The following is a 17,622-nucleotide window of genomic DNA, read 5'->3' as shown; positions in this document are numbered from 1 at the left end:
TGTTACTGTGTGTTGATGTAAATTAATTTACCTGCTAACTAAGTATAATTAACCTTGTGTATGCTGAAAATTCCAATCCAAATCAGGTCAGACCAAACCTGAACTATTACATGACAACTACAACACACTTATTATGTAATTAATTTGATTCGACCAAACTCAATTGTGTCAGAATTTTACTATGTACACTTGCTCTTTAGATCGGGTTATATATTCTTTCTTGGGCATGGAAAAAGGATGAATAAAGTTGACAAGAAACAAGCAGAACAGAACAAGTCTAGCACTATACGTTTGATCTTCTGTAACTGTCATTTCTTTTGCTTTTGGAGAAGATCCTATTCCACTAACCTGCATACACGAATCATATGATAAGATGAAAAAGAGGTTAATTCCGGATTCTGAATTTTTCCCTATGCAAACTGCACGACCCATCAGATCTCATTCTTTATTATTACCGCAGTTAGTAATCCCAGATAGATAAAGATAATTATTTGGAGAGGGTATCCAGTTATAAAAAATTAGTACTATATCTTTGGTTAGTTGGGGTCGGGAAGACAGGGGTCTTGGATGAGTTACTCTGTCAGTGTTGTGCCAATATTTAATGCAAGGAAAAACAGTTGGTTGTGAGTTCCTATCTACATTATTATTTTTCTGCAACATCTTAAAATTGGAATCTTTAGGCTGTGTCGGGTCTTACTCACATATTGAAGGAGGAAGGAAGCTTCTGCAGTTATCTTACCTATTCTACATCAATGCGCCTAATATTAAGTCTGAATTATTGTCTCTCTCACTCTCTACATACACAAACACACACATGTATATGCATGATACACGAGTGGACGGTGCCCGTTTGTGATGTAGGGCAGCTAGGATTCGGACGATTCCATGCAACACACATTCGCTCTTTTGGTAGGGTATGCCAATATTTCCATAGGATTGTTTATAATCAATTAAACTCATGAGAGTGAAGTTATGAATAGGGTTAAAGTCGATGTCGATCATTTTTTCCCGAGGGTGGATGTCATCAAGGCTTCATTTTACTATATATCCAACTTTCAAAGACGCTATTCAACATATAACAAGAAGATAATTGAAATGATAATGTCAGCTAATCAATTACTAAATCTACCATTGGGACTGGGTTGATACTTGATAATGACTTGAACTAGGTTTGAACAATTACGTGCCACGCCCAAGTACGCATACTATAAACTATGCAACAAAAATCTGGACATCATTAATAAAACCTCAACACAAAGGGAATAATGAAAAGAATCTGCAGCTACCAAAGGCCCCATTCATCTGCATATATATACTGTCGGCAGCTTGATATTAGGGGACTAAGCTTTTATCACTATACCCGAACGCTCACCTGTCGTCGTTTTCCATACATTTTCAGAATAAAATTGTTGAGGGTCTGAAAAAGATTTAATACATGAAAAAAAATCATGGCGATGGGCCATGATTCATGAATAACATGATAGTGTATCTATACGAATATGAAAAAAAAAAAAAAAAGAAAGAAAGCTCTCTGCACATACAAATAGTGGTCAATAATACCGTTTCATCAATTTTGTGTGAAATCAAATATGTCTTTCAATTAATAGATAACTAACTTTTTTAACTTTTTAAATTTTACAGTAATTGATTTATTATTTTTTTTTCTTTCTTTTGTTTTTTTTTTTTTTGGCAAGGTAATGAATTTATTTATATATTTTACTCTTATTTATAATATATTTTAAAGTATAAAATATTATTTATTGTATGCACGTAAGAACAACGTGCCACAACGACTAAGTGCATCTATATCAAAGAAAATCCACATTGATGACCGGCCTGAAAGTAGGAAATGTGCCCCCAACTATGATGTACCACACAAATTTAATGATCAAGAACGAGGTTTTTCTGGTAAATTTTAAGGGTGAAAACTAAATCAATGCAGCTAACAGTTGACGAGCTCAACACAAACTTGAAATAGTGAAACAAATTATATATATTCTCCCAAAATTCCAGTATCTACATTAATAGCAGTACTTGATCCAAGTTATTTTCTTTCACACACACACAGAACAATATTAAAATAAATAGAACACACAGAAAATTAATAGCATATATATTTTTTAGTAGTAGATACATATATGCAACAAGTACTTATTAATTAAGCAGCGTGCATGCATGCATGTTATCAATTAGAATTGACCTTCCTGCAATTGCATCGAATCTGGCCTTGGTCTCCAGTGAGTGGGCATATATTTCCCATCTTAATCATGGAATTAACAAAATCCATGGCAAAAGCATCAGGGTCGGAGCTATAGGTTTGAACAAGAGAATCGGTCTCACAGCCAGCATTAAACAACTGTTGATCAGAATGCAAGAGCCCTTTCTTCATCACCAGGTTGTCAAAGTATTTGGTGTCGAAAAGAGCAGCTGAGGGATCCAAAGGAGCAAGGTTGGAATCACCTCCAGTGAGAGGACAAGTTGCTTGTTGCTTGCTGGCAAAACTGGAGTCGATGTTGTTCTCATTGTAAATGCGATTTCTGAAGAGAGAACACTGCGCAAAGCCTATGGTGTGGCTACCAGAAAGCACGACTAGGTCTTGGAGGTTTAGGCCGTGATTGCTGAAAGTGGTGATTAGGGCTGGGAGGTCCATGGATGGTGAGGGGATGTCAGTGTTGGCTTTGTCTATACTTGCTGTAGTCGAGTCTCTCCTCCCTAGTTGTACCTCCCAGTTAGGTCCTCCTAACTGCAGACCAAAATGTAATTACATATATAGTGTAAGTTTAGTGCTAATTGACTATGCATGATTCTAAAATACATTTACAGACCGCAACCACAGAATCACGAGCTGCAACGGCCAAAATGTCAGCGCAGGAGACCACCGGACCGCCACAAGCTCTGTCTACTTCCCACTTGATCCTATCAACCACGTCAAACCCTCTGGCGGAATTATTATTTGGCACCGCAAACTTCTCACTAGTAAAGTCGCAAGTCGTGTCAAGAAGAATGGAACCGTCACAACCCTGCATGCACCAACACAAATTTTACCTACAAATTATAAATCTGAGGGCTACATAATCATCATTCGATATTTATTAAGTAAAGCAAATTAATTAAGTGATGGTCTTGTTTACGTACGTTAACGAAGCAGTCATGAAAATGGAGACGCAACAAAGAGGCCCCTATGCGCGGCTCTTGCTGCACAGCCTCCTCCACAACTCGTTCGATGGCCGGCAGAGCTTGGGGGCATATTTCCTCGTAAAAATTGGGGTCTAGATCTAGAGAACCTGAAATCCTGATATGATCTACTAGTGATAACACGATTAAGGCAACGAGATAGAAGCAGATTTTTGAACCCATTTTTAGCTAAAAAAAACTAATAATCTTGTAGGTAGGGTGATGGTAATTATAAGGATCTATATGCAACTATAAACAAGTAGTGCGATTAATTAGAGTAATTAGACAAGGGGTAAATTTTGATAGTTCATCTGCCCATCGATCTACATTGATAGTTGAAATTAACTGCTATGTCGGAAACTTTCTCAGGTACGTATCTGACTATTATTTGTAAGAAATAATATGAGTTGTATACGTAGGAAATTAAAAAAGCTTAAAATTTGAACGAGAGATGTGAATTAATTGTTGTATTCTGTAGCTAGCAAAAAGAACTGAAAGAGCGCTTATTTAATTACAGAACATACGTATGGTATGAGCTAATTTCTTATTAAGATCAGAAGATGTTCTAATTCAGTTCAAGTGTACCTTTCGTCTACGTTTTGTCTCTCTGATATTAATGACAGCAGTGCCCAAAAGCCCAAAAGGATTAGAGAACACTTTTCCCTTTGAATCCGCTCGTAATTTTCAAATTAATGAATTAAGTGGGCTAAAAGTTGAGCTTAAAAATCCCAATTTGTTGAGCAGTTCGACTCAACATGATTTGGGTCAAGTTTGTATACTATTTTGTTAAAGTTTTAGATGGGCCATGCACATTGTTAGTCGGCCCGACTACATCTACTTCTCCATTTCTGAAAGGAAAAACCCATGTAATATCAAAAGGAATTTAACCTACATTCTCTCTTTATATATATATATATATATATATATATATATTACTGAGAGGTTAAATCCAAATTATCCCCTTGTAAAAAATAAAATGCTCACAAAACTTCTCTAAATTAGAAAAAAGAAAAAAAAGAAATTATCTAAAACACACCTTAATATTTTGAAAAAAAGTACATCTGACCTCCCTCACATTGATGTGTTTTTCTCGCACAAAATTTGTAATTGATTTTTATATATTTTTTTAATATTTTCTATTTTGCTCTTATTTACGTACTAATTTATAAGAGTTTAAAAAATTCAAATAGTATTTAATTTTATTTTCTCTCAAACCTTAACATACATTGTTATTTGGCTCGATGAGATCGTAAAGAAAATAAAACTAAGTGCTAGCTGATTATTTGAAAATTTAAAGTTAAAAATAAGGCAAAATACACAAAATATGAAAATCAATTGTAAATTGTGTAATTAAAGAGCACAGTAAGGTGGAAGGAGTAAATGCTTTTCTTTCAATATTTGAAGGTGTATCTCTTCCCCACCCCCCCAAAAAAAAAAACAATTTAGACCCTAGTTGTAAGTCAACGCATAATCATCCATGACACTGAGGGCAAGACACTATTTTTTTTTGTTTTTTGTTTTTTAAAGTGAAAGTGGTGAATTATTATTAATAATCGTAATAATTATATATTAATTATCAATATCAAATACTTATGTCTAATTAATACATGTTATTAAAGTATAATGTATTACACACATTGGTGGAGGTCGAACCTATAACCTTAAAGTCATAGAGCCTCAATTTCGTGATTGAGCTAGACCTCATAGACGACAAGATATTATTATACAACATGTTTTGGATTTTCACCATCATGAGTGAAATTAAGAAAAATTAAATTTTAAGAAAGGATTTTTTTTCTTTTTCTCGAGTAAATGAATAAATTCCTTGATTGAAAGTCTAAGCAATGGAGCAATGGAAAATCTAATTATTATCATTCGAAAGAAAAAATGGAGTTGAGAAGGAGATTTGTTTTTATACGTATTTGGCTGCTATTTCTGTAATTTACTTAAAGCTGAATCAAGACACAAGAATGTAGCATTTTCAACTACGTACAATTATAATTCACACCGACACTTGGCATCAACTTTATTGACTTTGTCACGACATTCGCGTATACAAAACTCCACGTCGAGTTAACATTAACAAGAAAAGAGGCCCGACAGAAAAGGAAAAGTTAAAAGTAGTACATCAAAATTAATGATCACAAAGAGGTTTGTATATTATCAGTTGGTCCTCCTGCAGTTCCTCCTGATCTGGCCATTGGTTCCAGTGAGGGGGCTAAGGTTTGACATCTTCACCATAGCACTTGCGAAATCATTGAAGAAAGCAGCGGAGTTAGTGCTGTAAGCTCTCACTTGAGCGTCCGTCGATCCGTTGCTGAAAAGCTGCTGATCGGAGTGGAGCAGCCCCCTCAGGCTCAACAAATTCCTGAAGTAGTCGTTGTTAAAAACATTAGGGCTGACCACGTCCAGCGGTGAAAGGTTGTTGTTTCCGCCGCTTTGTGGGCAGTTTGCTCGCACGGAGGCTGCGAATGAGGCGTTTATGTTGGCTTCGTTGTAGATTCTGTTCCTGAAAGTTGTGCACCTTGCCTGTCCTATCGTGTGCGATCCTGCAGACATATTAAATAATTTACGAGTTTAATTGGCTTGTAATGATGGCAGTTAGCAGCAGTGAATAAGATACATATAATTCATTATTACCAGAAAGAGCAACCATCTCCCTGGCTGTGAAGCCCTTGTTAGAGAAGGAAGTAATGAGGGCGTTGAGGTTCAAGTTTGGTCCGGGGATTTGGCTGTTTGCAGCACTCAAGCTTGCGGTGGTTGAGTCCCTTCTCCCAAGTGCAACTGCCCAGCTTGGCCCGTTCAGCTGAATTCAGTATTCCATTTTTTATTAGAAATGATCAAATGCATGCTGTTAATTAATGTACCCACTTCCAAGCAATTTCAGATGTAGTAATTAATGTTAGTTCAGTATTGATTTTCTATTTGAAGAATGCACGGTTCCTGAAAATGGTAGAAATTGATATACTCACAGCGACAACGCCATCTCGGGCAGCAACAGACAAGATATCAGCACAGGAGACGATGCCCGGGCAGGAACTCTCGACTTGAGTTTTGATGGTGTCGATCACATCGAATCCTCTCAATGAATTGACATTCGGGGCAGCGGTCTTTTCTCCTGTAAAATTCGCTGTGTCGTCCAGCAACACTGATGCATCGCACCCCTGTTTCAGTTTATAAAGTAGTCTCAAATTAGATATAGCTGAAAGGAAAAAACACTAGTTCAAAATTTAAATATTATTAAATTTCATATGCAGAAGCAGTTCTGTTAATGGTCCTTGATGATCTAATCTTTTTTAATGCTAAAATCAAAGAAAACATATATGATTAATTAATATTAGGTGATGAGTGAATGAATACATATCTAATGCATGATTACTACATCTACATGCCCTCTTACATAAGAGACTTAAAAAAGAAAACAAGTCAAAGAACATGATATTGCATTAATTATGCATGTGCATGCATGCCTAACTAAATGCAACTTAAAAGTAATAAAACCTAATGCAAATCAGGACAGGGGGGAAAAAGCTAACTTTATGTACTGCATGGCGCCTTACATTAACAAAGCAATCATGAAAATGGAGACGAAGCAACGATGCCCCCATACGAGCATCTCCCCTGACAGCAGAGTCGACAGCCGTTTTGATAATAGAAAGAAGGTTAGGACATGTGGAAGAATAGAAATTTGAAGATAACTGGGCATTGGCGCCTACTCCTAGTAGGAGTAGAACGAGCATTAATGGAGCTGGAAAATTTGATACATGAGTAGTAGTAGGCATGGTTAATAGTAATTATATTAACTAGTAAGAGGTTCTTTGTGGTAGAGAACTGTGAGCCAAGAATTTTCTAGTTATGGTTCTACGGCAATGAATTCCTTGGCGTATTTATAGTGGATGATGATCAAGAAAAGAGTTGTGTTATGTTGTCCCTTTCATTTTTGGGTCGTTTTAGTCAACCCTCCAGAAAATTATTACATTTGCTACAATCATTATATATTGAAACCCCAACAATTTTGATCCATTTGCTTCAATCATTGCAGCTAAGTAAGAATATGATCCGTGCAAGATGAAATTAATTCATTACTGCTCTATGATCAGTTGCCCAACGTCATTGTAAAAATGGAACAAGGGTGTTTGTACACACCATAATTTCATGTTAATTAAAGTCATGAGACCATTTTTGCGTTTTCATGTAAAAAATGGATGATTTTTAAAATACCACATCCAGATTGATGCATCCAAAATTTAAAGAAATAATTTCAAATAACTCTATACCAAAAAAATTTAAAAATTCATTAATAATTCACAAAACTACGTACATCGGTTAATTTCTTGATAATCAATGTGGGATTTATATAGAACTCGCCTTTTATCTTTTCAATATTTTTTTTAATTTGATAAAATTAACCTACGTTAATAACTAATAATGTTAGGATAGTTGAAAATATGAAGGTGGTGGCTATTTAGTCCAAGGCAATGTATATGCAGGTATTATGTATGCACGTTGCGATTTGAGTAAGGAAGAATTTTCTCAACTTGGACTGGAATTTTCTCCTAAGTGTGAACATTGTAAGAGTGGAGAATCTTGGTTCTGTCCACACACAAATGCACTACCATATCATTCATTGTCGTGGATTGGATAAATATATGACCATCGTAAATTCAAAAGTTTTTGTCACTTTACGAGATAAATTAAAAAAAAAAAAATTGAATCGTTCAGACTAAATATTCATTTGATTATTATTTACAATGAAAAAGGAGACATGAAGTTATGAAACTAATTATATATTTTCATGTAAAGAAACTATCTTAACAAGATCTAAATACTCCTATTTGAGTTCATTTATGGCCCCTATTGTACGTTCTTGTAACTAATAACATTGCCAGTAAAAATCAAACAACCCATATTTAAACAAACACAAATTTGGTCGGAACATTCCTGGATTAAATAACTTTGAGGGTAAGTTATAACGGACACTTTTGATATTTGTGATAATTTCAAATGCTCCATCGTTATTTGAAAAATAATAAATACCCTCTTAAATTACAAATATCCCCTTGTGACAATTCATTATAGAAGAGTATTTATAATGTTAAAAAATCTTTATAATTATAGTAGTTTTTTATTTCTTTATCTCGTTCGAACGTATTGTTAATTTAAATCATCAATATATTAAATAGTACGATATCACATACTATAAAAATAAAATAAAGTGCTAATTGGAAAGAATATCGTGAATCAAAAATATTATAATAATTCAAAGATGTCGAACTCGGATCCGCCTCATGTCTTCCTTACGAGAGTTGGTCAAATTAGCGACAGTTTTGAATGGTTTATTTTTCGGATAAGGTAGTTATCAATGAAAATTTAAATTAGACCTATAACAGTAACTTGCTGTCCAATTACGAATAGATATTAGCAAACACTAAAATAAGTAAATAAATAATAGCTGTTGGGAGTAAGTTTTGATAAAAAAAGTATGAAATATATTTTTATTAATTGGGGTAAAGTATAATATATATGTATGCAATTTGGGTCAAAATTCTGTACGTGTTCTCTAGAATGGTTAGACCAGCCGCATGCAGCCAATCAATCTGACAAGAATATAGAAATTTGGCATATATGCTACTCTGCAAAAAACGTGCATTATGTTTGGTTTTATTTTTTAAGCTTATAATGTATGTTCATAAAAGTACCAAGTTTTCTAACTTATTTTTAAAATAAAATTTTGACATCTTATGAATTTAAAAGATATCTTATAATAACGCGAGATATATAAGAACAATAAATAAATTATAACAACTCACATCTGGTGAGACAAATAACAAACACTCATACAAAGTGAAATAAATACACATACACTCGGTAGAATTTATCGAATTTGTTTATAACATTTAAAGGTTAATTATTGTGGTAGAATATTATTGGTGAGATAATTCCGTTAATCATATAGCTTTAATATGATTTCCCAAAAAAGTGAAAAATAAAGTTAATTATAAGACAAGGAAAAGGATGTATAAACAAAAGGTGTATGCTCCTCCACCTCCAAAAATCATATGAGCGTCACTCTCAATGTTTGGTAAATTTTGTTAGACTTATTTGTACAAAGCGTTAGGGTTGGGCCTCATTAGTTGACAATTTCTGCCTCAATTCGTTAAGGCATGCAAACACGCCTTTGCCTTTACATTCAAAATCTCTTTTTATTTATTGCCAACCCCACACGTTTACTTTAGTGATCACAAATACCTCTCCTTCACCTACCTTTACCTATTTTTTTAAACATCTTTTCTCTAAGTCTTTCAATGATAAGACATTTAGAAATTATTTAAAGCATCGTCTTATTAATTGTTCCAATTAATCCTTGTCTCCTATATATATATATATATACACACACTACAATTAATTTACTATGCTAATTATAAATTTCTAATTAATTAAGATGCACTAATCAGGAGGTATATATACGTAGTTGCTTTAAATTGTTGGGCATGGTGCCTAATTTAAATGATTAACTTATTTAAAGTTCAATTATTAATTATAGAGAAGAATTAGTCTAACATTATTAAAATGCATGCCGAGCAAAGGTGTCGAATATATATATATATATATGTGTGTGTGTGTGTGGCGTGCGTTAATTAGGAGGTTGAAAAATATTTGTTTGAATTTTCGTAAGACTTATCTTTTTGTCAAAGATAAAATGATAATTAAATTAATTAGAGTAGAAGTTAAGATTAAATGATTTCAGGAAGTAGTCAAATTGTGTATTAAATTAATTGGTTGCATGATTGTAGATTACATGCAGAAATTAAAAGCGTAAGTAAAGTAAAGACATAGAAAAAGCAAAATACGACACAATGTTTTTAGAAAAATTGAGTAGGTAATCTAAAAGATGATGGTAAATGTTGTTCCGATGGTGGTGGAATGATGGATGATGGATGATGGATGATGGGGTTTGAGTTTGATTGACCATGCATCTGCCCATCATTACATATTCATATATAGTCGCCTCCTCCCTTCCCTTCACTTTTTCTAATATTCTTCCCGACAACCGCCAAAATCTAATTATTATTCTAATGCTGAATAAGATTGAGAATACAGCTATACCTCATCTTGGACAAATGGTTACACATATTAATTATTGGATTCTCAATCCCATGCTCTCTCTCTCCATACATATATACAAATTTAAATGTAATTCTAAGAATTCATATATTACAATTTCAATGCAAGACCTACATTTTCAAAATTGTAATTAATCAAACAGTTCGTTATGTCAACTTTTGATATATATATATATATATAGTGAGAGAGAGAGAGAGATTGGTTGAGAATATATTGGCGCTCCAACTCACGAAAAAGTTAATTGTGAGAGGAAATTTAAATAGGATAATTGTGATCTTAAACATTATAAATAAATGTTTTATTGTTAATATTATTTTCTATTTAACATCGAACATTGAGCACACAGAGTCACTGTGGAGGTTAAATACCTGTGTTATATAGAGGAAGGTAAATTTCATTGTTTTTTAAATTATAAGGGAGTTTTTTGCATTTTGTTTTTTTATAATTTTTTTTTTTTTTTGTATTTTTTTCATTGATACAGAGGAATAAATTGCATTTAACCCCTCGTTGTGGTACATGAGTATGTCAGTCAATTTATAATGTTTAATAAAATGAGAATTGAAGTTTAATGTTAAGTACGTTGGTTGGATTCCGATGATGAAATTAAACAATTTACAAAGGAGTTTTGGTAGATTAAATATTTTGTGTCAATTAATTAATTTATTTTTATGATTTGCAAAAACATCATGCAGTGGACAATATTCCACGCATGATCTTTAAAATCATGGAACCTCAGTTTCACCAATTAAATTGGACCTTATTAGTCAAAGAACATCCTCGTTTAATCATTTGCAACATGTATTTTTTATATTATGTCAGCACCTGAAAAAGAAGTTGTAGGTAGGTTCCTCCTCCATTACTTCATTTTGAAGCTTGAGACGAAGCAACCTACTTTTGAAAATTAAACTAATTAGAATATATACAGCAACTTTTTTATTAAGAACAAAAAATAAATGAATGGAGGCCACCAAAGTAGATAAGAATAAATACAGCTGCCTAACACATAGATTTAGATTTGAACCAGAAACTTATTGAAAAGTTTGTATTAAAGGGATTTAAAATCCATCTCAATAATACTTGAAAAGGTGATGGAAATATTTCAAATCATCCAAACAACCATAGTAGATTCCTTATTATGATTTAATATTCTTAACTCCAAATACATCAATCCCAAAACAAAAAACAGTGTTGAGGCAGTATGGATGTCTTGCAAACTAATTTCACTGTTCCACCTATTCTTTCTATTTGAATTATTTAGTTGGAGTAATTATATTAAAGGGAGCGTTTGCAAAAACTTTAGAAAAATAATTTTTGTACAAAAAATTAAAAGTTGTAACAGAATAAAAAGTGGAAAACACATAATACTTAAATTGACTAGTATTTGGAAAACAATCACTTTTAAAACAAGTTTGATTATTAAACACTATTTTATCCGCATATGTTAAAGATATACATTTTCGCTTAATATTTACACTTATTTTTTAGTAATAATTATTTATATTAGGAAATATTAAATATTAGTTATTTCTTAAATATTGAATACTATTAAAAATATTGAATGTCTAATTCAAAAATTCTCCCACTAAGTAATAAAATTGTCCATTCATACACAATAAATAAACTTGTATGGTTGCCAAGAAATATATTTTTTATTAATAATCATTGAAATTTAATTTATATTTGTCTATGATGTTAGAATAATATCAGATAATATAGACAAAAAATATAAAAATTATAAAATATTAAATATGTAAAATTATAAAGTTTATTAAATAATTTAAAAACTCTAACTTCAACTTTAGATGAAAAAATTTGAAAATAAATTAATAAGGTATCTAGCTATTATATATATTAATCTACTTTTAATCCTAGTAGATTAGGTATCTAGCTATTATATATAGCTGATGTAATTTACTTAAAGAGTCAGATTTTGAACTCTTGAGATCTCTACGTTTTTATTATATTTTCTTACTTTGCTTTTCATACGTTCTTTCATGAGCACGTCTAGCTAGTTCTCTCATTCCGGTTGAAGACTTGGTGAATTCTTAAATACAACGAGTTGTGAGATTTAATTTATGCTTTCTACTTTTATTCATATTGGTATTTATCCACAAGGTAAGGAAAGGTGAGATTGTTAGGTTATACCAGTGGCCATAACCAAGTTATTTATCATGAATAATTGTTATCTTTGCATCTATGATCGATCATGGAATTAAGCAGGATCCTGTCTTTAATTAGAACACTCTTCTCTTATATTTATCTCTTCTAATTTTATTAGCTTTTTAGTTTAATTTAATTTTTATTTTTATTCTTCACAATCATAAACCTCCCAATTATTTTTATTTTTATTTTATTTTATTTGAAGGAATTAATTTAAAATCAATCCCTGTGAATTCGACCCTACTCACACTTCTACAAAAATGTTCATATGAATTATTTTTTGTAAATTCGACACCCCTCACTTTAGAAATAAAAGCAGACATTTCGAATATCTCAAAAGTCAAAAGTATATTTTTAAGTCACAAATTGAAAAGTGATTTTTCTGAAGCTCTAGTAAGCACACGCATAATGGGATAATAATTTGCTTGGGCTTGGGCCCTCTTTCCCTGTAATGGGCCTTGTTTGAAACCACGCAGATTTAACTGGAGGGAACGTGGTTATTGGGATTGTGTTGGAAACCCAATTATAGGAAACAATACGTAAGTACTGCTTATGACAGCCTACCTAAATTCTTTAATTTAATTAACGGTATACGAACTTTATAGAAATTTAACTGAAATTGTGAGTAATAATTCTGATTTTGAACAGCAGATTTGAGAGACAGACAACCTTAATCTTTATTTGAGCGGGAATCAAAGTCTTTTTGGAGTTAGATTGGCAAGAACCAAGGATACTATGATTAATTTCAAATTATAGCTCGAGGTAAAAAGATTAATTTCATATGTAAAATAGAATTTAAATAAGTGAATATTAATCTAGTCAAAGAAAACTGCTCCTTTTGATCTAGTTTTGTAAATGAAAATCATGCTCAGATATATATATACATATAGCTGTTGATTAATTAACATTTAATTTACCGCACGACATAATCTAATTCTTTTTTTTTTTTAAGTATGTATAAAGTTGTAGATGATCATGAGTACAGAGATAAGAAACTTCTTATACATACAGTAGTTCCCTTGGAAATTAAGCATATATATATAATTTCATTTAATTTTAATACTTAAAAATGAAAAGAAAAATTAATCAGCTGGAATTAAGGATTGATGAAATAAAACTAGCTTATTTAGAAAACATAATTAATAAACCAAGATTCACAATTAGAATGATGAGATGAGATATACATATATATATATACTGATATGCTAATATGAGGTTTGCATTAATTATACACATAAATTCATATATAATTAATTTCAATAAATTTGCCTCATCATATATAACGTATGTATGTACGTAGCCATGTGTATATATACATATATATATATATAATCATGTATTGAAAATGGATAGAGAAGAAAAGAAGAATTAGAAAACATAAAAATGGGGAGATATTTGCATTCAATCAGCAGGTAAATTGTATTTTTGTCCCATAAGTGGATCTGTTTCCGATTTTAGTCCCACACTTAAGTCAATTCGCACATTTAATCCCATATGTAGATTTTTTTTTTTCAATTTCAGATCAAGGGGGGATTCCGTTAAAAACTTAACGGCAGCCTCAATTTTTTATTCTTGGAGCGGAATATTATATATATATATATATATATATATTGATGAGTAACTAAGAGATGCATGAAGACTTGTTTTCTTCACTTCATCTAATAAACACGTTGAGGATTAATTAATAGTAGTATTAATTAGACGCACATATTAATTACTGATAAAAAGCTATATATATATATATATATATCTAGTGATGATGATGATGATCATCTTGCTCATCACTCCAAATCCTGATAGCTTGCAATACTGCTTGTTTAACCACCTGGTCATCTATGCTATCAGACGTCTGCCCTTCATTCTGCAATCATCAAATCAATTCAAACATATATTCATTTTTGCATGCATGCATTATTAATTATCACAAGTAATTACGCAGAAATCACAGCACATAATTAATTGAGGTGCTGCTACATTAATAAATACATTTCCAGCGCACACATATATATACGAAAATGTGTGGTGCAAATTATATAAGGCAATTTTTTGGTGGGTTGCACGTGATCTTAATTATTACTATTCAACGGATATATTGATATACATAGTAATAATTGAGCCTATAAATTATAGAGGAAAAACGTCTGATGATTTTAATTAATTAAAGAAATCATTTTTAATTACCTGATCACTAACTGCTTCAAGACGAAAAGTGTCAGAGCAAGAAACCCTAGCGTCCAATACTTCAAGCCCCAAATCCTCAAACGCTTCCAGTATTGACACCAGCAAACCCGGGCAGTTTCTCTCCGAAATCACGTTTATTAGGAACCCTTTTTCTAGGGTTTCCACTTTAACCTGCTGGGAAATTAATGAAATCGCATTAGCAACTTCAAAAGATTATCTATCAATCTATCTATATATTACGTACCGTAGGTAACGTGTTTTGTTGGGTTGAAGTTTGCAAAGTTGCAATATCTTGATTTAGTTTTTCTACCCTTTGCTTCAAGTCTTGGATGTATCCCGACGCATCAACTACGATTGATGCTCTATTCACCTGCACCAACACACATATATATATATATAATAACTACTTGTGAGTTTAATTTGGAGCTTGCAGGTCATGTACGAACCATCTATACATATATTATTGTTGGTGTTAATTTGATGCACACAAAATAATAAATATTTTGCAGGGCATATATATAAACTAAAATTAAGGACAATAAGCAAAAACCAAAACACGCCTTTAAAGAGAAAATTAGTCAATTAGGTGATGTAGAAACATAGAGGAATCCTTTAAATTATATTGATAGAGGATGGATGAGAAACAAGAAAAAGAATTAACCCTAATGATATACGTACAGCAGTAGAATTAGTGGCAGAGCGAAGGTGTTCAAGTTTCTCGTACAGTGTTGCTTTATTTCCATCTTTGGAACCCATATACCCGTCTGATCTTCTTCGTCTCAAATTAATTTTTAATAAGAAGGTGCAGAGGTGGATGAAGAAGAAGAAAGGGGTAGCGGTTTTAAAGAGAGAGGAGGAGGAGGAAGAGGAGCTATCAACCCCAATTGATGTATCATTTCTTTGTTTGTTTTCTGCATGAGTACTACCCCAAGTTTCACAGTGACGTAATTGGTACATTGTGGTATAATCTCATTTCTGCCCTCCACCTGCTACTAATTTCAGAAAACCTATTCTGGTCCCTCTCAAACATACATACATATATATATATATATAATATATGGTTTTCTATGACGATGATGATGATGAGGACTTGAAGTCGTCCACCTTTCTATTCATTGACCATAAACCTCTACAAACTATATGTAGTTTATAATGGAGTCAAATAATACTTTACTTATATTTCTTTCATCACATTACTTTAATTTCTCCCCCGCCCCTCATCCTCATCACAATTAATTTTCCTTCCAATCCAAGTTTAATTTGTTATTCTTTTTTAATACAAATTTATTAGTTTTAATTCCAAGTTAGAACAATATTGGTTTTATTATTCAATGGGAATTTAATTTTGATTGTAGATATGCATCATCATAACCTATATTTATTTCATCGTTAATGCATGTATAGCTCATCGATCATTAATCATGCTTCATATTTTAATTTCTTGTACAAATTTTTTATATCAAATATTATACAATATCTTCAACTTCATGATAAAAAAAAAAAAAAAACTATTAACATATAGAATTTTATTAATTTATTATAATGAAAAAAAATACATCACATGTGATGCGCATACACAAACACAATATATATATATATATGTGTATGTGTGTGTGTTGCATCATTAATATTTATATATACTAAAGGATAAGTCGAGGCTATATATTGCATTGTTATCTTGTGGTATCCATCTTATTACCTCAAGAAAACAAATCATGACATGACCCTTTAATTTGTCGTATAATTATTGATGATGACATAAAGTGGAAAAATTAATAAATTCCAAATCGAAACATGTTTCAATATTGTTTTTAATCACCAAGCTGGTAACTATATCTATACTTACTACACACCATCAACATTGCTTCTTAGGTATACAACCAAGAAAATTAAAGTAGATGCTTAATTTTCTAACTCATATATGGGCATATTTAATTGTTTTAATTGATACAAGAAGCAGAAGCGTACGTAAGCATGTGAAGTTAACCTTAAAAAATTCATTAGCTCATGAGGAAAAAAGAAAATTATTTTTGTATGGAAGGTGAATTTGGTAAATTAGGAAGCACATTGAAGATGAAGTATATATATATATATATATATATGTATGTATGTATGTATGGTGTGCACTTAATAGCACTGCCAACATGCAATATTTAATCATGATTAATTGTTATGGTTAAAAATAAAATAGTCATAGCAAATAGTTATTGACCATGGTCATGCAACGGTTTATTGATCGTAATATCTGAAAGGGTAGCTAAAATATTTGTCATGACTAAAAGTCATAGTAAATATTTTTATCATAATCTTAGCCATGGCATACAACTTTTTGTTTATTGTAAATTTATATTTCTGTATCGGGGTAGCAAATATATATATAATGTAGGTGACAAGAAGATGAGGGGTAGCAGAGGATGGGGGAGGGGGGGGGGTGTTGGTGTTGTCTATAGAGAGATCCCCCGTGAGAAGTGTTTGGAGGCATTTGACAGCTAATATTATTACAACACAATAAAACACACCAAAATCTTTGCCTTCTCTCCTTCCGATGTGTCATATATGTTATGTACTCTCATATGACTTTCTCAATCTCACTCAGATCACGAGTCGCATTCTTCTCAATTATTTTACTCTTTAAGTCTATATTTCTTCTTTTTTTTTTTTTTTAAGTAAATCAATCAATCAAACATCTTCAATTATGTCTAACACGTTAGATACCAGGAAAATAGGCGTATATATATATATATATATATATAAAATAATATCTATGCATATATAGATAAATACTAACAGTTGTCATAATTCTTCACTCCCAAACTTTACTATATATGTCTGCACATGAGTAATTAATTATAATTTCATACTTTAAAATCAAATTTACACTTAATTATAAAAACATTCCTCTTTAAATGTAAAACCCTATATATATATATATATATATATGTATGTCACGTGCTTTCCCATTTTACCATATCTTCTTCATTT

General features: G+C 31.7%; 3 protein-coding genes across 4 annotated transcripts; all 3 read right to left on the bottom strand.

Annotated features, from left to right (window-relative positions):
- Positions 1-1,969: 1,969 nt before the first annotated feature.
- On the bottom strand, positions 1,970-3,523 carry LOC105174641 (peroxidase P7-like). The gene is made up of 3 exons (XM_011096806.2): positions 3,136-3,523; positions 2,826-3,020; positions 1,970-2,743 (listed from the first exon to the last, which is right to left on the bottom strand). Exons 1-3 carry the CDS (start codon positions 3,355-3,357, stop codon positions 2,186-2,188), a joined length of 975 nt encoding a protein of 324 aa, XP_011095108.2. The 5' UTR covers positions 3,358-3,523; the 3' UTR covers positions 1,970-2,185.
- Positions 3,524-5,175: 1,652 nt separating this feature from the next.
- On the bottom strand, positions 5,176-7,033 carry LOC105174640 (cationic peroxidase 1). The gene is made up of 4 exons (XM_011096805.3): positions 6,735-7,033; positions 6,147-6,338; positions 5,815-5,980; positions 5,176-5,723 (listed from the first exon to the last, which is right to left on the bottom strand). Exons 1-4 carry the CDS (start codon positions 6,954-6,956, stop codon positions 5,338-5,340), a joined length of 966 nt encoding a protein of 321 aa, XP_011095107.1. The 5' UTR covers positions 6,957-7,033; the 3' UTR covers positions 5,176-5,337.
- A 7,055-nt stretch (positions 7,034-14,088) lies between these two features.
- LOC105174741 (basic helix-loop-helix protein 004) lies at positions 14,089-15,609 on the bottom strand. Of its 2 annotated transcripts, none has more exons than XM_011096928.3 (4): positions 15,319-15,609; positions 14,885-15,010; positions 14,641-14,811; positions 14,089-14,320 (listed from the first exon to the last, which is right to left on the bottom strand). In XM_011096928.3, the coding sequence occupies exons 1-4, from the start codon at positions 15,595-15,597 to the stop codon at positions 14,210-14,212; spliced, it is 687 nt and encodes a 228-aa protein (XP_011095230.2). In that variant the 5' UTR covers positions 15,598-15,609; the 3' UTR covers positions 14,089-14,209. The 2 variants fall into 2 exon arrangements, with proteins under 2 accessions (XP_011095230.2, XP_020553675.2); XM_020698016.2 differs by having other exon boundaries at positions 14,641-14,814; positions 15,319-15,603.
- Between the last annotated feature and the right edge of the window lie 2,013 nt (positions 15,610-17,622).

The sequence above is a fragment of the Sesamum indicum genome, linkage group LG11 (assembly GCF_026168435.1).
Source record: "Sesamum indicum cultivar Baizhima isolate 11 linkage group LG11, ASM2616843v1, whole genome shotgun sequence".
NCBI lineage: Eukaryota > Viridiplantae > Streptophyta > Magnoliopsida > Lamiales > Pedaliaceae > Sesamum > Sesamum indicum.
The sequence above is the reverse complement of the archived record's forward strand: the minus strand, read 5'-3'. Positions and strand labels throughout refer to the sequence as shown.